Source organism: Diabrotica undecimpunctata, chromosome 3 (genome assembly GCF_040954645.1).
Source record: "Diabrotica undecimpunctata isolate CICGRU chromosome 3, icDiaUnde3, whole genome shotgun sequence".
NCBI classification, from domain to species: Eukaryota; Metazoa; Arthropoda; class Insecta; order Coleoptera; family Chrysomelidae; genus Diabrotica; species Diabrotica undecimpunctata.
Genome location: NC_092805.1, coordinates 86,852,517 through 86,879,257, shown reverse-complemented (window position 1 = coordinate 86,879,257; position 26,741 = coordinate 86,852,517). Strand labels below are relative to the sequence as shown.

The 26,741-nt window shown below is 33.3% G+C and overlaps 1 protein-coding gene across 2 annotated transcripts in view; it reads left to right on the top strand.

The window, feature by feature from the left end:
- Nucleotides 1-26,741, top strand: part of LOC140437003 (retinol-binding protein pinta-like) — an 82,860-nt gene that overhangs the window by 22,103 nt on the left and 34,016 nt on the right. For both annotated transcript variants that reach the window (XM_072526217.1, XM_072526216.1), the window contains exon 2: nt 17,594-17,753. In XM_072526217.1, coding sequence (XP_072382318.1) covers nt 17,594-17,753 — 160 coding nt within the window. The remainder of the gene's footprint in view (nt 1-17,593; nt 17,754-26,741) is intronic.

Below are 26,741 nucleotides of genomic sequence, written 5' to 3'. Positions count from 1 at the left end.
ACGTTCCTATGCCACCATTGGCCTGCTATTCCCACCACTGACGCTGCTATGCTGTCATTGGTCGACGACACGTTCCGACGTCACGAGGAGGGCGTTACTATGCCACCATTGGCCTGCTATTCCCACCACTGAAGCTGCTATGCTGTCATTGGTCGACGACACGTTCCGACGTCACGAGGAGGGCGTTACTATGCCACCATTGGCCTGATATTCCCACCACTGACGCTGCTATGCTGTCATTGGTCGACGACACGTTCCGACGTCACGAGGAGGGCGTTACCATGTCACCATTGGTCCCTCATCGCTATACCGCCATTTCTATGATGTTTATTCAAATTCTGAGCTGTCATTGGTCGCTGGGGGTGTTGCTATTCCCACCACTGACGCTGCTATGCTGCCATTGGTCGACGACACGTTCCGACGTCACGAGGACGTCCACCATTGGTCAGCAAGACATGGGGGGACGTTCCTACGCCACCATTGGCCGAGGGGCGTGGTCTAGAGACACGAGGTACGTTCCTACGTCACCATTGGTCGAGGGGCGTGGCCTCGAGACCCTAGACACGTTCCTACGTCACGAGGGGGGGCGTGGCCTTCACCCATGAGGATACGTACGCTTGACGATCGACGTGTGACGTCACTTCCGCTCCAGAAGGAACTCTATCTATCTACTTATAGCTATTTTATTAAATTAAGTCAAACTCGTTCACAATGGTCATTATTAAATCACACCAAATTATTATCTCCCGTTCCGCTGTGTTTATGTGTCATCACCGAACTACTCGTGACCATATAAGGCAATTAGTGACCCAAGCCAATCACCGTATTAGAAGTTGAGTGTGACTTCACAATGTCATAACAGAACTACCAGTATTCCATCTTAAGCTGATTAGGACATTAGGAAGTTAGTGACTTAAGCTGATCAGCGTATTAGGATAATAGTGTGACTGCATTAAAAGCAATAAAAACTCACAACTTGTAAAAGTTTTTTCACCTGATTAAAAAAAAACAACAACGAAGTACCCAATTTTTTATGACAAGCGATGAGACGCCTCTTTTAAAACGAAGAGAGAAGAAGTTTAAAAAAATTCTTGCTGAGGGAGTAGTGAAAAATTTGGTTAAGAGGCTTGCCTTTCTGTCTCTGAAGTTGACTTCGATGTAAGACTATCCAATCAGTTCCAATATAGGGCCAAATCCGTCATAATCTGACTTTTAGGGAACACAAACACACAAATTTATTAACGCATACGTACATCGCAGTATATGTAAATGTAGTTTATATACATTAAAACATTGCTTGATGTGGAAAATTTTGAGTCTATGAATCGTTTTTTGTAATAATATGTAACTAAGTTAATTGAAAGTGTCATCACGCTATTCTGATTTTCTATTTAGTTATATATTACTAATCAGACATTTAAAATGCATCAATAAGTATTAAAGTAATTATAAAAAAACTTTATATCGTGTTTCCGTCATTTTCTAATTATATTGAATTTAATAATAAACAACACGTGAATGACAATATTGCAACAATAACTCTGACAATTTGGAGCAGAATGAATAAGAGCTATATAGTAACTACACACTTTTAAATTTAGCCGTCCGTATTAATGGACATAGCCTTCAGTGAGATTATACACGGATTTTAACGAAATTCTAAAAATTTGATGTTTTCTTTGTGCAATAACTTACCTTTGGCCTGTTTCCACGACAACTTTCTTATTTGATCCAAACTTCTTTCCATGGATAATTCTTTTAAAGTTTACAAAAGACAAGTAGTAATTCGATGTATGATTTATTAACTTTTTATGGTCTTATGACACAGTCCATTCATTACATTTGTGAAAAACAATTTTTCTTCTTCATTTGTGGTTGTTTCAATAAATAGATTCAAATTAGAATATATAGAATATCTTCACATGCATGAATAACTATTCTCTAGTGATGACTCTTCCTTTTTTAACCAAATCAATAAATAAACCATATTGCTCATTCCAAAATTCGTAAGCAAAATTTTTCCCAGCTGATGTTTCCGTCTTTGATCGCTTCGAGCGGCTTTTATCTGATATTGTCTAATGAATTTATTAACCATTTTGGTTTTGGGTGGAATGGTGGATCCATGTTTCATTTATTGTCACAGATACATGGAAAAATTTATCTTTATTATGTTAAAAAGTCACAAATAACAAGGGTTGTTGTTTTTGATCGCTTCATTAAACAAGGGACTCACTTCTTATCTTATATCCAAAGGGGTTTTATACAAGAACATAATAGATTCGAAAACAATATTTGTCCATAGATAAACCAGCATGCCAACTGGTTACAAACAAGAGAGCTGTTTCAAAAGGTTATCACATAAGGGTATATATATATATATATATATATATATATATATATATATATATATATATATATATATATATATATATATTAAAAACTAGTCAATACATAAATACAACAACAACTCATTCGTAATGTGAGGACCACCAGCATGTCTCCAGCTAGGTTGACATACTTTTGTGACCTAAGTGTATGTAAGAGAACGAAAGGTGTCGAAAGGCTTTAATACTGGGTGCTAAATACGGCACAAGCCTAGGAAAATACCTCGTATGAGATCTCGACGTTTAAGTAGCAATCAATCCTAAACCCAAATCTTCTTACCTTTCGAACCCAAAACCTACCTATAACCTGTAAATGACAACCAATCCAACACCTCACGATCTTCCAGTGTGTAGATCACAGTAGATTAACAGGAAGTAAAAACTCCCGAGAAAGGCAGGGATGTGGTGACTTCTTTAATGTACAACTTTATATATCTCCTACAACAAGAAAATCACTAAAACGAACAGGACCAAAATTAGCACTTGCACCTATTTCCTGATCTTCCTAATATCATAAAACCTTCTTATCCCAACTAAATTCCTAAATCACAAGACAAACGCCATACAACTGATTACTCACTCCTACACATATAACATCACCCACATCCCTGTCAAATTCTCCAAGCAACGAAAACTCCCGAATTTTCAAACAGTACAAACTTCTTGGAGACATGAAGTATGTATTAGAAGTCCTATCTGTTAAACAATAAGCAACCCTATTCACACACTAACTTATCCTAGAAATCCGAGCACTATTAAAAGATCTCAGTTCCTCCTTCGACATCGAGAATAGCCTTTTCCAAATTCACCTTAGTTTCACCAAAGTGATTCGAATTGTTGCTCGTTCCAACAATAACCCAACATCCTTCCTCAGAGTCTTCATGAAATCTCAATACAGAATGTTCCCAAAAGATCAATATTTGTCTAGACCAAACCAACCTGTAACTACCTCTAAGTAAAAATTTACTTTAGACATGAAGTCATTAATCCACTTCATATCTACGATCCTTTTCAACGCATTTTCAGACAAAAGGAACCACGTCGCTGGTCTCTGTAATGACGTTTTCTACAACATGTACGGACACGCCATATCGACGTCGACATACTACAACACAATCGATCAAACATTCACCTAATCTAAAATTAATTCCCGTTGCACACTTTCCCAATACACAAACACTGAGAGAAAACACTCGTCAGCCACCATCTTTAATTTAAACACACAACTTAACCAACCTATACACTGAAAATGGAAAACTTGAGCAAGTTGATTTACTGGTTTACCTTGGATATCAGTTAAACTGTAACGCAGAGAGTCACGGTGAAATTAATTAGATTCATAATTGAGCACACCAGAGCTGCTTCTAGAATTATGTCCAAGGTATAACACAGACTTAAAATTGGCATTGGGATCCGCCTTTTTCGCTGGTACGTGTTCTCGGTCTTACTTTATGGTATCGAGTCTTGGCCTGTGAAAAAAAAAAATGATCTAAATCGCTTTGAGGCTTTCGAAATGTGGAGTTATAGAAGAATTTTAAAAGTTTCTTGGTCGGAGAAGATTCGAAACTCCTCAATACTAGAATGTCTCAGCAAGACTACTGACATTATAAAAAGTATCAAAAAGAAAAAGCTGTAGTACTTCGGACATGTTATGAGAGGTCCCAAATATAGATTGCTACAAAATATTATGCAAGGGAAGATAGCCAGTAAACGCAGTCCAGGACGAAGAAAGACTTCATGGTTGAAGAACTTGCGAGATTGGCATGGTATTTATACAAGCATGCTATTTAGGGTGGAAGTGAATAAAATTAAGTTAGATATGATGGTAACCAACGTTCTGAAAGGACAGGGTACATGAAGAAGAAAAGCTGAAAAGTGAATGTCCTCGACACACTCCATAAGAGTCAGTCAGTCAACGCACAAAATACCAGAGATTGGTTTCCCAATCTCATTACACAACGATACCTGTCCTAGAAAAGGACCTATCTACAGCTAACCTCCACACATTTACTAAAGAGAGCCTAACAAGTCTAAAAGGAATCGTTTGTGTCACAAGAAAGTTGTAATTTGGTTGGAGATTTGGTACCCCTTCACAACATAATATAAAAAGTAAAGCAAACAGGACGTTTACTGAATCTCAATACCATCTTCCATGAGGAGAAGCCGCACTTTAAAGGGACAGAGCCTAAAACGAAGTTTGCATAACCAATCCATAAAAAAATGAAATTCCTGTAGTTGGCTGTATACCATGTATCACAAAAGTTTTATTTAAAAATCCTTTATAAAAGGCATATACTTTATATATAATTATATACTTTTTATAAAGGATTTTTAACTTTTCATAATAAGTTCGCTCGCTGCTATCGTGAACAACGATATTTAAGTGGTACTAGCTAAGAAACGAGTATAGATATAAACGATTATGAAACATTACCGGATATCTTGCCAGAAGAAACTGAAGCTGATGTAAAGGAAATAGGACAGAATAAACTCCTGGCAAACATGCAATTTCTTCTGAAGTGTTAAACATATGGTACACATTAATCTAAGTCATACATTGCTTATTTCAACTCATATGGACAAGCCTGAAATGGTTTGTTGACTAGATGACTTCCATAGTAATTGTTCCTCCGCATTAAAAGGTTTTGCGAAAACTTGACATTAACTTAAAAATAAAATCTCCAGTGCTTGGTTGTATACAATAGTTTACAGCTACGACAAAGAACAGGAGTGGCTGATGCAGTAGAGAGAGTAGCAATACTAAAATGGAACTGGGCAGGTCACGTGGCTCGAATGTCAGATAATAGATGGACAAAGCGGATACTGGAATGGAGACCAAGAGATGATGCCTACCGAAGCAGAGGTCGTCCACCAACACGTTGGACTGACGATCTAAAACGTTGTCATAGGAATTGGATGCAAGAGGCACAAGATCGAAATAGATGGAAAATTATGAGGGAGATCTATGTCCAGCAGTGGATAAGCGAAGATTGAATGATGATATATATATATATATATATACATATATATATATATATATATATATATATATATATATATATATATATATATATATATATATATATATATATTCGGAAAGATTTCCGCGGTTAGTACAATTAAACCCAGAGCTAAGATTAATACTATTTAAAAATTAATATTAAACTCACCAGTCTTCCGGGTTGAACCGCGTTGATTTCCATTGCGTCGAGCTTTCGACATCCTCTCTGATGTATTCTTCAGAGCTTGCGAGGTCTCAGTCTCCCGAGCCCCCAGACACTACTGCACTGATCACTGTTTATTTCACTACTGTAGTGAATGTAGTACTCAGCTGCTCTAAGGTTTTCTTTGTAAAGGCTATGGTCTCCAGTCTATATGTAGTTACAGGCAAGATACATTTGTCATAAACTATGTTTTAGACACATTGATATATGTTTATTCTTCAAGATACAGCTTAACTGGCCGAAAGCTACCCAAGACAATTGTATGCGTTTACGCATACAATTGTTTTTATTTATGTTTATATTGTACGTTTTTATTTCGGCTATTTGGTTTTCTTTGCCGATTTTAATGGTATGTCCAAGATATATTATAGAGGTCTACATTTTCAAGACTGACGTTGTCAATGTTTTGGCTAATAAACAAATATAATATCTCAGTAACTGTTACCTTAAATTAAATTCAGGAAACGGATTGAAAAAGACTCGACAAGACCTTTCTAATAAAAGGAAAAAAAAAATGAATTTCATATATTAAAATCGGTGTAGGTACGCAAAAAAAATTATTTTCTATTTTTGCCGCAATTAAAGTCAGGTTCAATAAAATTGCTAAATAAATAAACGTTGCGTGATTTCCGTCATTTTTTTATGATTCTCATGATATAATTAAAATGTATCACTTAATCATTAACCGATCACATTCTTAAGGCCCAATCTTCAAAACCTATGAAAAAATACTTCCATGAAGACAGCATTTGGTGAAATTTGTAGCTGAATAAGTGTAGTTTACAAAAACGTACTTGTATAATCGAAACAAAGTAGTTTTAAATGTTTTATTTCGTTTGTAATGTGAAAGTTTAAGGTTAATTCTACTTATTTTTAGGCATATTTCAAATGTCATTTTTTGGCAAAAATCAAAACCGAAATTTGCGCCATAGGTTTTGAAGACTGGACTTTAACAATGGAAATTGTGACCAGTTAATAGAAAAGTGATACATATTAATAATGTCATGAGAATCGTAAAAAATGACAAAAATAGCCACTATTTATTTACCACTTCTAGAAACTGATTTTAATTGCGATAAAATACTTTTTGATTTTTGTTGATAGTACACTCTGATAAAAAAATATCGAATTTTTACCGTCGAATTGATACAAATTTCATTTATAAGTGATTTATAAGAGAACGGTTTATTTTACACAAAAAGTGCCACCAAACATTTTTGTTCAAAAATGTCTCAGCTGCATTTTTTATATGCAATATTATTTTCTACAACGCACTTATTCTTGGTGAATCGATTTTTTTCGTTTCCCCCTATAAGGGGGATCGATTTAGGTGGAAGCCGGGGGTTACGAATAGTAAACTTTTTTGAATATTGTTGGGGTCCCAAAATAACATTCTCAAAAAAAATCAGCTTGCTCGTATGATTTTTATAGGTTTAGTTGCATTTTTGTCTCTGACAACTGGAATATAAATAATAAACTAATTTATTTGTAACAAAACTAAAGCATCTCTGGCATTTGTTAATGAGTTTTTTATACGGCTCTATCCGATTTACGTTGTATTAAAATTAAGAAAATTACTTTTTTTACGTATACCGCTTTTGATATTTAAAAATCAATTTTTTTAACCTAATTTTTTAGTATTTTTCACGCGCAATCCCGTTGGTTTTTATTATTATAATATACGATCGAAGACAATTTTTATCATGAAAGATCTCAAAGAAATTAATTTTTTAAAGATTATCATCCTATTGTTTATAACTTCGTCGCAAATGCCAGTAAATTTCGACCGGTTGTATCTCAGGAACCACTCACTACTCGTAATTCAACTTTTTTTATAGGTACAAGAAACGTCTTGCCAAGTCTTTTCCAATGCCGTTTTCCTATTTTAATCTAAGCTAATAGTTACTGAGATACTTGTTTATAAGCCAAAACATTTCTGAGACCGTCCAAATAATTCGATTTCAATTCCATAAAGTACGTTAGATAGGTTAAGTGTGTTTTTATAAGTAACAAATTGCCAAACTTTTATATGGTCAAAGATTTTAATGAGATTTGGTGTGCTGTTTTATTATGTTATGAAGATTTTCCAGACGAATTATGAAGGTCCTAAGTGCAATCTAAGTAGTTGAAAAACACTAAATAAGAAAAGGCTTGTTTCCCCCTCTTTTTTATATTTATTGCTATTTTGCAGCAAGGGCAATAAATTAAAACATTTTTAACCAGCTATATCTTATAGACAATTCAATTGTGGCTATTTTAGCTACAATTTCTTTGCTCTAAAATGAATTTTTTAAAAGTTATAAGCAAGGAAATTAAAAAAAAATCGACGTTTTTACTAATTTTTAAATATTTCAATTTTTTTATTAATATTACTCACATATTTTGAGAGGGAGGACTAGTCAATTATTATTACTGTATTAGATTACCTAACTATTTCTACAAAAATCGGTATGCGACACATCCAAATTTAGTCGTTTTTTCACAGATTCGCCTTCGGTCTATATATGGACTATAATATGAAATAAAATATTGTGTGCTAATCTTTTCTCAATAACCTGCCTTAGAGAGAATATGCTGTCTCTGTAGTTTGAACAATATTCAAATCTTAAAAGTAAGATTTGAGGAGAGGATTAATATGAAAAAATAAAATAAATTATGTAAGAGATTTTGGGTAAATATTCTGCACATGCTTAAAGTTATTGACCGAACAGGTACTTCTTTAGGCAGGGCGTTTCAGCTGTAAAAAACTCTATTCTTCTTCTTCTACGGCACTACAGCCCAAATTGAGTATTGGCCTTTATTTTTTGCCTCCACCCTTGCGTGTCTGTGACTGATCTTCTCCATACACGGACTCCTAAAAGTTCTTGTGCGTCGCTGTTTACTGTGTCTTCCCAGCGCTTTCTTGGCTTTCCAACCGGTCTCTTTCCCTGAATTCTAGCATTCAGTGCTCTTTTTGATAGTTTATCTTCTCCCATTCTTATCACATGTTCGGCCCATTGCAATCTTTCTATTCTAATGAAGTCTGACAGTGGTGCTTCCTTATGAAGTTGTTGTTGTAAAGCTCGTTGTTGTATCAACTTCTGAAGATTCCGTTTTTCCACACAGGTCCTAGTATTTTCCTCAGTAATTTTCTTTCGAATGTATCGAGTTTGCTTTTGGATGTTTCTTTCAGGAACCATGCTTCACTGCCATAGCATGCTATTGGTCGAATTAAGGTTTTATAGATTCTCATCTTTGTATTTCAGTCGACATTTTTAGACCGAAATATATGGGAGAGGGCAAAATAAGCTCTGTTTGCATGCGTTATTCTCTTCCGTATTTCTCCCTCTTCTGATCCGTCGGCATATATTTCTACTTCCAGGTATGTAAACTGTCCAACCGTTTCAATGTCATCTTCATGTATAATGTTTTGTGGGACTATATTTCTTCTCGTTTGTATCATTATTTTTGTTTTTCTGTTAATTTCCAGACCTAGCATTTTTGAATGAGACTTTTGAGTTGAACCGTTCGGTTGGTCAGTAGATTTCGTCCTCCAGCTTGCATTTGCCTAACCGCATACTCCAGTGCCAGGTTAAACAAAGTTGGGACCAGCCCATCTCCCTGCTTTAATCTCTGCGAAATTTTGAAAAAACTCTATTGCGTAGGAATATCTCTGACTAATTAAAATTCTAAAGTTATATGAAGGACGACGAAGAAAGTTAGAAGTGAGTAAAACACTTTGTAACCGCACATGATTGTTGTATGTATGTTTTGAACTCTAAAATTGGACGTATATATGTTTTGAACAACAGAGCTCGCGTTTGAATATCGCACTTGGTAAACACTTTTAACATAAAATTAACTATTTTATTTTTAATTTGTGGCAAGGGTTATTTATTTCCTGGCAATTTAGAATTAACTTTAATAAACAGATTAGAATGTCAGTTTGATTTAAAACGGCCCATAGACGATACGATCTATCGTCCAACTTGTTGTAAACTAAAGTCGATACGACCGTTTGAACGATAATCGTAACGTGTGTTATGTTGTATTTCAACCTATCGTACGATCAGTTGGATCGTAATCGAAAGTATAGCATGCGTAAAATCCCTCGTCCAACTGGATTGGATAAACGATTTCTTAATACGATTTCAGCACAGTAGGAAGTATTAGAGTGTCAAAAAATATCAATAATAATGAACATTGATTTAATTTGCCACAAGTGTTATTTGACAAAATATTATTTGAATGTCTTATTGTGTAAAAATAAAGAATATGCTCTTGAATGTTGTCCTATGAATTTTCAGTAACCAAATATCTTAACCATTTAACGTTACAGTTAGTCTTTCGTTCGCACTAATTGTACCTCTAATTTCTAGAATCCCAAAGTTAAATTATAATGGACAATAATAGCCAGTTTTGGACGAAATTTATAGAAATTTATCGAGAACCTACTTGTTTATCTACTTTACTATCTAATGAGTATTTCAATAAACATAAACGTAACGCCAATTAAGGAATTTTTTTTTTAAATAAATTGCAAAAAGTATCTCTTTTTTTTGTTATAGAATTAGTAAATTTGTAGTTTGTCTCCAACTCACGCCACAATAACGCCAATGTTTGTGTCTTCCAAATCTACCGATACTTCTGTTATATAATTTATCTTTGATACTATTCTTCTCTCCTCTTATGAGTGTACATCATGAAAAAATAATGTCTATTGTCTCAACACTTGTAGTAATAGATCATTTATTCGTTAGTAATTTTTAAAATCTATAGGTTCTCTGATGGATAGTTCATTAAGTAGATTCATATGTGAATAGATAATTGTCATTTCTTACACTAATATTTTTTCTTTTTCACTTTTTGATATCATCCAAAAATAACCAGCTATTACTTTTTTCGAAACGGTTGGTAATATCATAATGAACAATTTCGTACTAAACTAGTTGTACAACCGATCGCTTGACTGTTTTAAGTCTGTGGACGAAGCTTTCTGATTCTGATTCTGATTCGAACAAAGATCTGTCTTTACGATATACTTAGGGTGTAAATAGTTCTAGGATATTTATTACTATGTAGTCTACTACATACAGGGTGGTCCTTAAGTAATTGTACAAACGAAAACCGTAAATTCTACACTTTAAAATATTACGATTTAAGCCAAATTGCTTTAATAAAATGTTGATATTAAGAAAGATACAGGGTGTTAAAGTGCAAATTTAAAATTCTATTTTTCGCTATAACTTTCATGTTTGTAAAGATTTATGCATAAAAATTTACAACTGGGTACTTTTAAATATAAGAAATTATAATTTGATGCACACTTTGATGTAGCTGATAGAGGGCGCCACATATGCAACATATGTGGCATAAATTTGCACTTAACTTTTTTGCTGTATTTTTGATAAAAAATCTTAAATATACATTATTTTAACAAAAAAAAGGTATACTTCTTAATAACTTCAAAACTTAACAGTTTTCGTGATAATCGCATTTTACAAATCAGCTGCATAATTCTGATTTAAGGCAATTACTCCAGGCAACGAAGGAAAAATAGCCAAAAACATTAATAAATCTAAATTTTGGTATAAAATACTTTTAACTAAAGTTAATAGTTAACGAAATATTAAATAAAATAAATATATCAGCAGGATAATTAATAATAGGATTTGACAAAAACAGAATAATAGGATTTTACATCAAACATTTTACGTTTTATGTTAAATTAAAGTCATAATCAAAACATTTTGTTTACAAACCAAATTAAGAAATAGTTAAACTAAATAACATAACTTTTTGTCAAAGTAAGTGTTCCATATGTCCACCATTTTCTTTAATTCATTTGTCAATATATTACATAAAAGATCGTCTCATGTTAAATAGCATCATTGGTTCTAAAGAAACTGCTGCAGTATTTATTTCTTCCCATAGTTGGTTGAGAATGTTTATGGGATTCTTATAGAAACGTTGTTTTAATACGCCCCATACACCAAAATCAAGCGGATTAAATTCTGGGCTACGTGGTGGCTATAATCTATAATGGATGAATATATTCTTTTGGATACATATCCAAACCTTATGGTATATTATGGAACTACATGTTATTTGTGGCAGAGGTTAAATAATGTGTTAAACTGTGATGTATTTGATTCATGGGTTACTTATATAAACACGGAATAACCTATCGATGTCATTACTTATTTATATGATTACGTTACAGCTTACGAGTAACTATAATTACATCTCGAACAAATGGTCTGTTATGATTAACTAACGAACTAATATTATGCTGAACTAAATAACCTGTGTGTTTACTATATTTATAACAATATCGGTTATTAGGCCAACGATGATGTTTTTGTAAAAATGCTGAGCCTTTAAGGTTAGATTGGTAGAAAAAGTATTATCAAACAAGACACATATGTGTTATTAAATCCCTGGCTTTAGTTTCTAATTGTCCTAATAAAAATGGTTAAATAATTTACGTAATGAATAATAAGTATTCTTTTGGAATTTTTTATAAATTAAATAATTATATCAATATCTCACCACATTGCAAAGGAATATGAGTGCCACGATCATTCCAACGTTCAGAACAGTTATATTTAAGTATGTTCTCACTGCCTTCTCTCTAGAATGTGGTGGTGTACCATCTTACATAAACCACATATTTTGTGTTTTCAGCATTTTACAATAGGGAAAAAGTAATACAACTTCAGTAGGTATAGAAACTTAAGAAGCGATAGAAAAGGGAAATTGTAAACATGATGACGGCCAGCGTCTGAATACGGACACGGTACCTAAAGAAGAAGATGAAGAATATTTTCTTCAATAAGACATTTAGCAGCCATAACAAAAATTTTGTAATGTTACATTATCATCTTTGAGTTATTGTAATAAGAATAAACTGTGAATTATGCTTATCTACAGGTATTTAGTGCTTCACCGCACAAATATTACAACTAAGAATTATTATGCAGCTGACTTCTAAAATGCGAATATCTCGAAAACGGTTAAATTTTGAGGTTATCAACAAGTATACCTTTTCCTTGTAAAAATAATGTATCTTTAATATGTTTTAACACAAATAGAGCTTACTTTAAGAGCAAAAAAGTTAAGCGCAAATCTATGTCAAACATGTAGCATATGTGGCGCCCTCTATCAGTTACAATAAAGTTTGTATAAAATTATAATTTATCCTACTTTAAATCATTCAATTATAAATTTTTGTCCAAAAATATTTACAAACGTAAAAGTTATAGCGAAAAATAAAATTTTAAATTTCCACTTTAACACCCTGTATCTTGCTTAATATCAACATTTTATTAAAGCAAGTTGGCCTAAATCATAATATTTTAAAGTGAAGAATTTACAGTTTTCGTTTGTACAATTACTTAAGGACCACCCTGTATATAGTGTATTACTATATATGTAGTCTAGTCGTTGGAGAGTTGACACCTAAAATCATACGACCAAGCGGAATTTTGCAGAGAATATTAATTTTGGGACCTTAAAAAAGATGCAAAAAAGTTTACCACTTTTACCCCCAGGCTTCCTCCTAAAATCTCCCTTGCAGGGTAATAAAAACGCAAAAAATCAATTTATTAAGAATCTCTACACCGTAGAAAAAAATATTTTAAATAAAAAATGTAGCTGAGATAATTTTAAACAAAAATGTTAATTAGCATTTTTTGTCTAGAATGAACCGTTCTCTTAAAAACAATGGTTGCAGCGACCGTCGGTTTTGCATGTCAGTTACACGCGCGAAATCAAAGTTTAATAAAATTTGTATTAGCTCGACGGTAAAAATTGGATATCTTTTGATTCAAGTGACCTATTCACAAAAATCAAGATGCTTTTTAAAGGCAAAGAGTTCAGCTTTTGTATGCAGTTTTTTTATTTTGCCGCAAATGAACTTAGATTTTGTACAGGTGTTAAATAAATAAACGTGGCGCGATTTTTGCCATTTTTTATGACTCTCATGAGATCAATACAATCTATCCCTTTTACTGACTGGCCACTATGAAGTTTCGATTACTAAAACCTAACCTTTAAAATCTATAGCATGAAAATTTAGTTTTGACTTTTGGCAACAAATGTAAGGCATTTGAAATAAGCTTAAAAAACGCTGGATTTAAACTTACAAACAACAAACGATCAAAAACATTTAAAACTTGTTTTTAATTACACTAGTACGTTTTTCAAAAGAACAAACCTCAAACTTTTAAAAGAAATAAGCTACACCCAAAACAGTTTTCTTAAATGCATTTTTCGTGACGTGTGATCGTTTTTATTCATATTTCAAATGCCTCACATTTATTACCAAAATTAAAAAACCAAAATTCAAAATTAAAATTGCATGTCATAGGTGTTAAAGACTGATCTTTAAAAATTCAAATTTTACTACAACTGGTCAATAAAAGTGATCAAATTTATTGATCTCACGAGAATCGTAAAAAATGGTTAAATTCGCGCCACCTTAATTTATTTAACACCTTTATAAAAACTGAGTTTATTCTCGGCAAAATACAAAAACTGCATACGAAAGATGCACTGTTTGCCTTTAAAATGCATCTTGATATTTGTCGATAGGACACTTGGATAAAAAGATATCGAATTTTTACAATCGAGATCATACAAATATTATTGAACATTGATTTCGCGCGTGTAACTGACATGCAAAATCGACGGTCGCTTCAAGCGTTGTTTCTAAGAGAACGGTCATTCTACACAAAAATGCTTAAAAACACATGCACATTGTTGTGTAAAATTATCTCAGCTACATTTTTTATTTGAAACATTTTTTTCTACGAAGTACAAATTCTTGGTAAATCGATTTTTTTGCGTTTTTATCCCCCTGCAAGGGAGGTTTTTAGGGGGAAGCCCGGAGGTAACAGTGGTAAACTTTTTTGCATCTTTTTGGGGGTTCCAAAATTAAGATTCTCTGCAAAAATCAGCTTGTTCGTATGATTTCTAGAGGTTCAGTGGTATTTTCGTCTCTGACGACTGGAGTAATGTAGTGCTCCGCATAAGCATATGATTTAAAGCTTACTGAATAGCAGTACTGTTTTCTGCAAGATTATATGTTTTAATGTCACCTGCAAAGGATGAAAAACTAGATAATGCAATTGAATCTATCAATTCATTTTGTATGGTTTTAGATGTCCAAGAAAAAACCGATATAGAGCCATTATCATTCTCTAAAAACGTTTTTAAATTAGTGTCAAATTTACTAACAACAACAACTAACTCTTTGAAATTCCTGCGATTTAAAGAATCATTAGATTCATCATGCCCCCTAAAAGGTAACTCTTGCATACAGAGGTGTAACGTAATATCCATTAGGCATTTTAAAATTTGTCTATTTTCTTTAACCCTAAGCATTGAGATTTTCAATGTCTATATTACGGGAATTATCTAGTGCTGTGGCGATATTTTGCTTTTGTTTTCTCATAGGAGTAAACTTGTAATTCGATGTAATATGTTGAGAACTTTTATTGTGTAACAGTAGACTCAGAGACAAATTTTTTAAATCAGTGTAATCACTTTTGACCCAAAGTTTCTCGCTAGCACCCATCAAATTTATTTGATGTTATGCTACCCTTAAGCCAGTCGATCTTTTCGTACCATGCATTTTGAAATCACCGATTTGGTTTTCCGACGACACTTGAAACAACAATGACTTGAAAAAGTCTGCTGATTGACTAAAAAGCTTACGAGATCACAAGTATCATGAATATATACATTTACCTGGGGAACTTGCTCGGTGCTCGGTGCTAAATCCATTTTTCACTAAAATCGCAAATCATACAGAGAAACCGGAAACGTCAAACGTGACCTGCCCGCTAAAAGTAATTTAACTACTAAGAAACGCCGGCGTATGAATGTCGAGTATAAAGAGCAGAACCCTTAGCTTAAAACCACGCTGAGGCGGCATGCCTGAAAAGGATAGTTGAATCCGAGTTTCGAGAAAAATTTTTAGGTTGAATTTTGTCACTACTTGCCCATTTGTGACAGATCTATCTCGTCCCTTTTACGAAATGATAACATGCTAGACAAGGAAACGCGAGGCATACCTCAATTGTAATAATTTGAGAAAATGAGAATGAGACGAGAGTATCCTCATCATCAGTGGCATTACAGCTCGTTATGAGCCAAAGCCTTCTTCAGACCAATCTTCCATTCGCCCCTGTCTCCGGCAACTCTTTTCCATGCTTTAATTCCGATGGATTTTAGATCATCCTCTATGTTATCTTGATACCTAAGTTTTGATCTTCGTCTGGCTCGTCTGGTTTTTTCAAGCCATAATAGCACTTATTGGCAAGCACTATTCTTTTTTTAATTTCTTCGGTGATATTGTTGTCTATGGTCAGCAGCGAGCCCAGGTAGACGAAGGTGTCCACACCTTTCAGTTCCAGATCATCAATTAATAGTCTAGGTATCTGGTTGCCTGATCTAGTACAATACATATACTTGGTTTTCTGTGCGTTTATTTTTAATCCCATTCTCAGTGCTGACGCCCTTAGTGATCGAAATGCTTCGATCAGAGATTCTGAACCTAGCAATAATGTCTATGTCATCTGCATATCCGACCACTTGTACAGATCTATTAAAGATGGTGCCATTCGTATTAATATGGCACTCTCGAATTACTTTTTCTAATGCAAGGTTAAATAAGAGACACGACAGTCCATCTCCCTGTCTCAGTCCATTTTTACAATGGACGGGTCTTGAAAAGTCGTTTTGGATTCTGACTACACTCTTTACGCCTGTGAGTGTAAGTTCCGTTAGTTGAACAAGATGAAGCGGCATTTGAAATTCCACCATAGCCTGTAGAAGTTTTTGTCTGTTGACTGAGTCGTATGCGGCTTTGAAATCCACGAATATGTGTGGGTGTCGACTCTGAACTCAAGCGTTTTCTTAAGAATCTGCCTGACTGTGAAGATTTGATGCGTTGTTGATTTATTGGATCGGAAACCGCACTGGTAGTTCCCAACTATTTGTTTAGAATAGGGGATCAATCTTCTGTACAATACGTTGGACAATACTTTATATGCCACGTTAAGTAGGGTGATGCCACGTGAAGAGGGTATATTATACCTAATTTTCAGTCCGCGGGCGTTTCCTTCCGTTGCCAGATTTTGGTTACTAATTTATGCATGTGCTTAAAAAGGGTGTCACCACCATTTTTAGAGAGTTCGGCAGGAAAATTGTCCAAACCGGGAGCTTTGTTATTTTTCAGTTTTGAAATGGCTTCTATAATTTCTTCTTCGGTGGGGGGCGGCTCTTGAACGTTTTCATCGATTTCGGGCAAAGTAATCTCTATTTGGTCTTCTTCACGACTATCGCTAAGCAGTTCTGCAAAATGATTCGCCCATCTGTTCTTTGTCACTAATTATGGAATCATCTCTGTCTCTACATGCTGTTATTCTGGGTTTGAATTCTTTTCTGCAGCTGTTTATCTTCTGGTAGAATTTTCTAGAGTCTTTCGCGAGACGGAGAGTATCCGGTCAGTACATTTTGAAGAACGCTTAATTACAAAGATAAGGCGTCAATGCCGCATCTATTTTCATTTTTTTTTGTCGTAAAAATCAAGTTATTTAGCAAAATTCAAAAAGTAAATTGCATTTAAAGAATTGATGATGTAATAACGAAATAATGTAGATAGTCGATTGATATACAAGTGAGGCAATGCCTCACCTGCCTCATAGGGTCAGCCGCCACTGCTCGGGATATACTTTACTAAAGTTGTATAATCTGAAACTCTTTTGCTTTTAAGCAAAAACTAATGTCATAGTTGAATTTGGAGAATCCATTTTATATCAAATAAATTCTTAATATCCCGTCATTCCCGTCACCAAAACATTTGTTAGACAGTGCTCTAATTTCAAAACTGATCTCAATAATGTTTATAAAATTATAAATGTGTGGAAAATGTGTATAAAATTATTAAAAAAAAAACGCAACAAAACATTATTTATTTAGACATTATTTTTATTGTAGGTACCAGTATTATAGAAAGTTTTCTCGTAACCAACAAGTTCAGCATTGAAAAAACAAAAAATAAATTGGATATGTACTACAGTATAAGAACGATGATACCAGAGTGTTTTAAAAACAGTCATCCTAATCTACCCCACATGACAGAAATCACCAAATATGTGTAAGATACTTTACATAATTTCTTTGATTTTTGCAGATATTTTGTACTTGTAACTTATTTTCTGAGGCGTTCTTTTTTATGTTAAATATTGTATGAATATGGCATTAAAAAACAATTAATTAAAAAAAAAGTTGCTTTTTTTATTTTATTTAGATCTCTAATCAGGAAATTGTTTTCAAAAAATTATAAAACAAGGAGTTATTTTAACTTGTAGTTGTTTACTAATTGGCGATTTGTTTCAGCCAATTTGACAGGTGACTTTTTTGGCCTTGATCTTGTAGACAATAGCCATGTTTTGAGTTGAAATTCTGAGTATGATGTTGTACTCTCTGTGTTAATGTAGTTAACTATATCTGACCTTCTATTGATCCATTAATGTTGGTATATTCTTATTGATGACTTCTTCTTTTAGTATTGGTAACCGGAGCCTGCTACATTCTGTTGATGGGTTTGCCACATATGTTTCTTCATTAAGTAAGATGAGTGCTGCTTCTTTGATTTTCTCTTTTTACAGTCTTTCTTTCATGACTATTGATCCATCTTTTCATTGTACTCGGTGCTCATCGTCCCAGATATGTTTGCATATCTGGGATCTGTCGAAGTCACTGTTTTTGATGTATGATTCATGCTCGTTTATCGTAACACTTAGTGGTCTTAAATTTTCTCCCAGAGAAAAATTTTTGCATTCATAAGGTATTTTTTGGATGCAGTTCTTTGGTCTTTACTGTGTGTTGTTTGGGTTGGTTTTGGACAGAATATATCTCAGTGTATTGGTTGTTTTGAATGTTGTGATGTATTTATTTCATATTCTTTTGCCTTTAAAGCCCTTTACGTATGGTATTGTTTCATCTTTAAATCGCTTCTTGTGAGCATTTCCGGATTTTTTTGGCTGTAACGTTGTTTTATTTTTTCAATCGTGTGAAATTTCTCGTTCATAAATAACAATGGATAATAGCTTTTTGTTAATATCTTTGTTAATAGGTTTTTTCTTCCAAAAATCCATTTTAGTTAGGCAGCTGTTTTGGGCTCTATAATTTAATGATTCGATGATTTTCTTTCTGATATTTATGATGTTGTAATAAGTAATAATTTAAATATGTGTTGTGTGTCGGTAGTGTGGGTTGGTTTTCTGTAGACTTTAGTTGCATATCCTGTATCCTTCTTTGTGATTAACACATTCAGTAGGTAGTGAGTTGTTGTTTTTTTTTTCATGGTAAATTTGATTGATTCTTCTTTTCTACTGATATCCATCAACATTTTATTCATCGCTTCTGGTCCATAAGGCTAACACATCATCTTCATATCTCCATCATACTGTGGGTTTTTGGTCATGTTTGTATACAATGTTTTGCTCAAATCATATCTGCTAATATCTGCTAATAATGGAGATAATTAAGTGTCCATGGCTAATCCAAAATCTTGTATATAAACATTATAGTCTAGTTGAAAATATATGTTGTCTTCGAATAGTGTTAATAGCTCTGCAAATGAAAATAGTGTTAACAGCATGCTGCTGCAAATTGGTCTGAGGGGTACGTCTTCTTTGGGTATTTTTGGGATTCCGTACAGGTGCGATGTCCGGCTATAGTGCGGTGTTGGTATTCTTGTTTGGTAGTCTGTGAGGTATTGCTTAAATTTATGTAGTGTTTTGTATATTTTATTCTCCAATGATGTGGTTCGGTGATTTTATAGTTTTATGTATGGTTGTATGGTTCATTTGTGACTAGTTATTGGATTTTCTGCTGGTATTGATTTTTGTCCATGATTACAGTTGCATTACCATTATCGGTAATAATATTATGAACTGATCTTCTTTTAGAGCTTTGATAGCTTTGAGTTCCTCTTTATTAATATTTGCTATCGATTTTGTGCTTTTTTACAGTTCTCTTTTGTTCAGTACTCTATATTCTTCCTTTTCATGTGCTAGTAGTTGTTTACACACTTTTTTAACAGCACTAATTATGTCTAGTTTAGAAACTGATGGACAGGTTACATCAAAATCTAGACTTTTTGACAGCAAAAGGTTTTTAACAATAGACACTAAAAACTTTTGTTTTCAAAGCTTCCACACAATTTATTATAATTTATTAACCCTATAGCTATTTAGTTTCGTTTCTGTTGCGTTTACACTTTATAGTCTTCAACTGAATAAGTTGAGGAGGGGACAACTGTTTGTCTCAAGTTGGTCATTTAAAATTATGTCTGTATTTTTCAATTTGGTAGAATCTGTTTTTATATTATTGAAAGCCCTTTTGTGTTCTGCTAACCGTTCGAAAATTTCTACCAGTTTAATCGATATAAGTTTTTGGGCAGTCGTCACATTTAAATTTGTATACATCACTGTATAAGTTCTTTTTCTTTTGGTTCTTGTTCTTAATATATTTGCCTAAGCTGTTGTTTGTTCAAAAAGCTGGTGTTATTACTTTCTTTTTTATGTGTTTTGCTATTTTTGTTGATATCGGGCCTGTATATGTAATCAAGCAGAAGGTAGTGGGTTTTTTCTTTGGTGGTGGAAATACTAATTTCAGTGCAGTCTTATGTAGTTTTTGATTTAAGATTTTATTTATTGTTTGTTCGTTGTTCTTATTGTTTACTGCTATTTGCTTAATGATATTCAATTCTACCTGGAAGTTGTTTTTGGACATGGGAATTTCTATTAATCTATGTACCATACTATGGCAGGCTGCCAATTTATGTTGTGTATAGTGTGTATAGTCGTATTAGTATGGATAGGTTTATGAAATACAGAGAACTAATATTTGGTTTTAAGTCTGATAATTTTTAAATCTTTAGGACTTAAATTCATATTACCCTTAATTCACTATTAAATCCATATATATATATATATATATATATATATATATATATATATATATATATATATATATATATGTATATATATATATATATAATATATATATATATATATATATATATATATATATATATATATATATATATATATACACCAGAGACGTACCTACTATTTTTTTACTAATACGTACTTTGCTTTTTACTCCTAAGTTCGTGGAATATTAAAAAATTTTCATTTAGAGTACAACAAAAAATTATCATGTAAAATAAAGATAATTAAGAGTTTAAGAGTAATTTAATAAGAAATGTTAATAGTCACCAAAGTTTTAATCGCAAAAAAAAATATTGCCAATGTTCACAAAATTTTCCGCTACCCCGGATAAAAAAAAAAGAGCGAAATTGGTCCATATTTAACGGAGATATAATAAATTTTTCCGAGCGCAGGGGATTTGAAGTTCCGAATTAAGTTTTTTTTTCGCTGGGCCAACAGGAGAAGAGTTCCCCACCACCGACCCAATTTGACTATTCGAAAAAACATTCAACTTTAGTTAAATTAACTTTTTAGTTAAATTAAAAAAAAAATTACTTGCCCTGCAAAATTCATAAACTTTTAGAATTTTTATGTACAATTAAACGTATTAAACAAATAAAAGAATTGACCGATCGGATCTTGCAAAGCCTCATTCGATTTGAAATTAAAAGAGCTGCAATATAATCATTTTTTGCGTAAAAAAATAATGTTTACAAAAGTTATTTCAAAACCTTATAATAGAGAAAAATTGGCATTTTTCTACCTTCAATAATTAATTTTGCACAAACTATTGGGTCAAATTCAATCCAGTATAGCTCAAATTAAAGATTTTTTTATGTAATTTTATTATATTGTACTCATTTTACCATAAAATGTTGATTTGATACAAATAAAATAAAACTAATCAAAAAACATTGTTTTTGCACCTTAAAAGGACCATAAAAAAATTATAACCAACAGTTAAGAGTTTCACACACTTGGAGCTTAAGGTTACTCCAGGTGCTCTTCATAACGCTGTGCTGGTTTCAAAAATTCAATAAATAATGCTCAAAATTAATAATTTTTGTCTTTACAGCTTGGACTATTATATACACACATCGAAAATGTGTTGTTGTCTACTTATCAAGGTATGCAATGAAAATTGATCTGTCAATTGCACTGCTTTATTGAGGCAAAAGTGACAGCGCCTCAAATTTGTATGAATAATAGCTTAAAAAAGTGCTACAAATTTTAAAGATAGTGTGTATTTACTTTTTAATAAAATAAGATTATTACACCCAAAGATAGTCAAGAAGCGTCGGCATTTAACACATTCATGTTCAAACGGTAAATGCTGTGAATATGATTGAGTCTGGTCTTTCACATGCTGATGTTTCACGTCATTTTGACGTGTCTCGAAGCGTAATTTCGCGATTGTGGCGTCAATATAAATAACAATTTGGTAATGTCGCTGAAAAACATGGAGGTCATCAACGTGCAACTACTCCTCAACAGGGTCGGTATGTGGTAGGTGTAGGTTTAGCTTGTCGAAATGTGTATATAACTACTCGTGAACTCCATGGGGCCTTAGAAAATACCTACAACATATATGTACGTGACCAAACTTTAAGAAATAGATAAAAATAGATAAAACGAATGTGGCCTGCACGCCAGATGTCCATTGGGGTTCCCATGTTACGTCATGGAAATCGTGGTTTCAGATTAAGGTGGGCACAACAACATGTCCATTAAGGCTAATAAGAATGAAGTTATGTGTTACTCACAAATAAAGATAGGTTTTGTGTCTACCTTGATTTAAGAAAAGTGAGGGTTTTGAGAGGACCTGGTCGACAAGAGAGACTCAGATTGTACAGCGTGTTTTACTAGCTATGATGTGGACTGAAATAATGTTTCATCATCAAACTGTTCCAGTTTTCTGAAAAGCACTTTGAATCAATATCAATATACTGATTGTATCTTAGAACCTACTGTTTTTACATTTGTAACTGCTGTAGGTCCTAATTTGCGTTACATGCAGGATAATGCAAGGATACATACTGCAGCAACAGTAACAGATTAGTTTCATAATGAGAATATAACGTTTTACCGTGTCCTGTATAATCGCCAGAACTTAATCCCATCTAGCATGTATGGGATATGCTTCAGAGACGTATTACTCCACATCTGCACAATGTTCAAACTAGACAAGGTCTTCAAGATCTTCTTACACAGAAATGGGTTCTATTGCCTCAAAACAAAATTAATAATTTAATTTTAAGCATATCAAGGCAGTGTCAAGATGTAATTAATGCTGCTGGAGGAAACACAATTTATTAAACACATTTGCTGTTAGATTTTTATGTTTTATATTGACTTTTGTGTTAAAAATTTCCTTTAAATTAGTGCGCTTCTACTAAGATGAATTTATTGCTGATTAACCTGGTATTAAAACGATATGTCACTTTTTTTTAAATCCAATCTAAATTGATGTACTTAGGTATATATGAAAAAAAAACTTTGTGTTCCTTAGACATTTTTGATGTGTTTATATTAAACATCGTGAATCAATATACCAGCTTTAAAATTAATACCTAGCTTTATGGTTCTTGTCCTTCATATACCGAAAATTACTATACTAAAATCACAATCAAGATGCACTAGAAATAAACAAACCAATACACGTTAAATGTTACAAGAAGCACTCTCAAATAATGTTTTACAATGTATATACATTGTATAAATCCTAAATCATGATTTACAAAGTTTATACATTGTAAATCATGATTCTGGAGTGTTCCTCGTAACATTTAAGTGTCTTAGTTTGTTTATTTCTAGTGCATCTTGATTGTGATTTTAGTATAAATACTTTATATTGAAGAAAACAGGTTTCTCTATTCTATCAAATACCCTCTTCTAGTTCATAAATTGAAAATAAATGTATTGATCTATCTAATAACTGTTGATTTGTATTGTACCAATGAAGATTTCTCCTTGAAAGTTCCTACAAATTCCTCAAATATGGACGTTGTTATCACCCTATAAGATATAATAATATATTGTAAGATATCAACTGTAACATATAATCTAAATAATAGTGTTACCATAAAATGAAGGTCATGTTTCAGGTTAGTTTCTTCAAAAACTTTTTATATATTTTTTGTTCTAGCAGACATGTTTTTTTGATAATATTGTTACGTAATTTCTGCTTTGAATAATTCTTTAACACTAATATATAAATTGTTGGGTAACTAAACTAAGGCATCTGTCAATTTTTATCACGTGTTAGCTACGTAATCAATAAAAATTACTTATGTGAGTTTTATAAGGTAGTTTAAACATCTTAATAGACAAGAGGAATATACAATGTAAAAGTTAGGAAATTTGACATTTGCATTAAGCCATCCCTTTGTTTATTCATAATATCCCAGTTTTAAGTCATACGTCTCTTACTCCCTTTAAAGCGAAAACTCATTTATCCCAGATACCTACGGGATCAAAAGGATTGAGCTTTGGTGGAACTCTTTCCGTGTTATCAAGCACTAGGAGACATGGTATGCTGGAGTGGCACATCTTTCTGCATGGTCTCATAAAGATATATACTTAGACTCAGCTTTATGTTTTCCAGAAGGTTTTAGAGATAACACCAGTAGTAGAGAACTAGAGAGAATACTAGGTATTGTCTGTGTCTTTTTAATTCTCCCCTTAGTTGTATTTCCAGAACTCTGTACTTTTCGATCTTTTCTTTATATTTCACATAAATTTTTGTTGCTTATAGATAATTTATTAACTAGTACCAGATTTGGTCTATTATGTACCACTAATTGGTCTGTAAGCACAGTACGGTCCTAGTATAGCTTTTAGTTGTCAATCCTTGAGTATTTCCTGCTTTATTCCAAAAAGGCTTTATGCAAATACATCCGCAATTATAGCGGCTTTACATAACAAGCCTTGTATTAGGACACATTTCAAAAACTTGAAGGAACGCAAAGGTGGTACATTTGGAAAGACTTGGGGCCTAACAACGAAAATGACCCTCTGGTCATATAAAGCAAATATAAGGCCCATGGTCACATACGCTTCACTCGTATGGTGACCAAAAATACAATGAACAACAGCTAACGCTAAGCTGCAAAAAGTACAGCGTCTAGCTTGTTTGGAAATCACAGGGACAATGTCAACATACCCCAATGCAGCTCTAGAGACGATGCTGAACATTCCTCCCTTGCAGTTCTGCATAAGGAGGGAGGCAGTAACTACCGCCTTAAAACAGCGACAGACACAAATAATAAAACCTGGAGATCTAGTTACTCACCAAAAAATCTTGGAAGAAATTTTCTCACATTTGGCTGTTAGGTGTTTTCCTGTACAGCAGACACATCTTGGTTCTTTCGCACAGTAACCTTGTTCTAATTTAAGTTATTAATAATTATGAGTCGATCAGTATAAATATATGTATTTTGGGGTTATAATAGCCACGCACCTGGAGGTAATGCTGGCCGGCCACTATTACCCCCAAATTGTATTTATATAATATAGAGTATTTCTTTATAAATTTTTATATTTTAGATTTTAGATACTCGAGTTTACAAAAGAAAAAGTGACACAGCAAGATGGAATGCTAAGCAACTTAGTGCAGACCTAATTCCCAGATCTACAATTCTACTACGACTAAAGCGAAATGATACAACAGCTGCTTCTTTAAGTCGTAATTCTGTATTTATCAAAGAAGAAGTTTTGACAAAGCGGGTCATAAAGTTATCAAAACATTTTTATGGGATAACTCCCACAGAACTAAAAAAATGTGCCTATATATACGATGAAGAAAAAAAATTACATCATCCGTTTTCCAAAGAAAAAGAAATTGCTGGAAGAGACTGGCTTGACGGCTTCCTTAAAAGAAATCCAACTATCCGATTAAGAAAACATGAATGAAGTAAACCTATTTTTGTCTAATTTAAAATCCATACTGGATAAATATAAATTTTCGGCATCCAAAATATATAATGCAGACGAGACAGTCATAACAACCGTCCAAAACTCCGAAAAAATACTTCCTGAAAAGGGAAAAAAGAGAGTCGGCTTTATTACAAGCGAGGAAAGAGGTCAAACAACAACCATTATGTTCTGCATAAGTGCCTCAGAAACATATATTCCACCTTTGTTAGAAACCAGAGTTAAAGAAAAATGGGCCACCTGGTGCAGTCTACTGCTGCTCGGATAATGGGTGGATAAATGAGCAAATATTTCTCAAATGGCTCCAGGATTTTTATAGTGTTGTAAAACATTCAAAGGAGGATCCAGTTTTGTTAATCGTCGACAATCACACTAGCCACTGTACATTAGAGACATATAATTTCTGTAAAGAACGAGGAATTATTATGTTAACCATACCCCCGCACACATCGCATCGACTCCAACCGTTGGATGTAGCTTTTTACTTTCGAAGTCATCCTCATGAGCGTATCACGACATTTGAAATAGCTGAAATATTTAAAAATTCATACGGTCGCATAGCCACACCAGTCAAAGCCATTAAACGTTTTAAGAATACAGGAATATTTTCATATAATCCTTAAAATTTTACCGATGAAGACTTTGCTCCAGGTGCAAAAACGAAATAATGACATCAACACCAATGAAGTTACTTCTAGAAGAAAAACAGTGGAAGAAGGAAGAGCAAATGAGAAATAAAGCAAGCAAAGGAACCAAACGAAAAATAGGTATCGAAGAGTCCAGTCCTCTGCAAATAGTTCCAAACAGAAATTGTATAAGAACACACACAGAAGATATATCATCTAAAGTTGAGGATGATGACGATGACCGTAATCGAGACGTTAACGAAGATATTTGCACAATACAGGATGTCGAAGAAGCTGTTATTAAGTGGTTTAAAGACTGCCGTGATAAAAACGTACCCGTTGGAGGTCCCATACTCCAAGAAAAGGCTCAACAGTTTGCAGAACAATTAGGTCATGCAGGCTTTCGAGCCAGTAATGGCTGGTTGGATCGGTTCAAAAAGAAACACGAAATTAGTTTCAAAAAAGTTTAAGATGAATGCTACCGTGGATGATGTAACTGGCGAATATTGGAAAGCTAAATTGCCAGACTTGACCCGTGGATACAATGCAGATGATATCTACAATGCTGATGAGACAGGGCTTTTT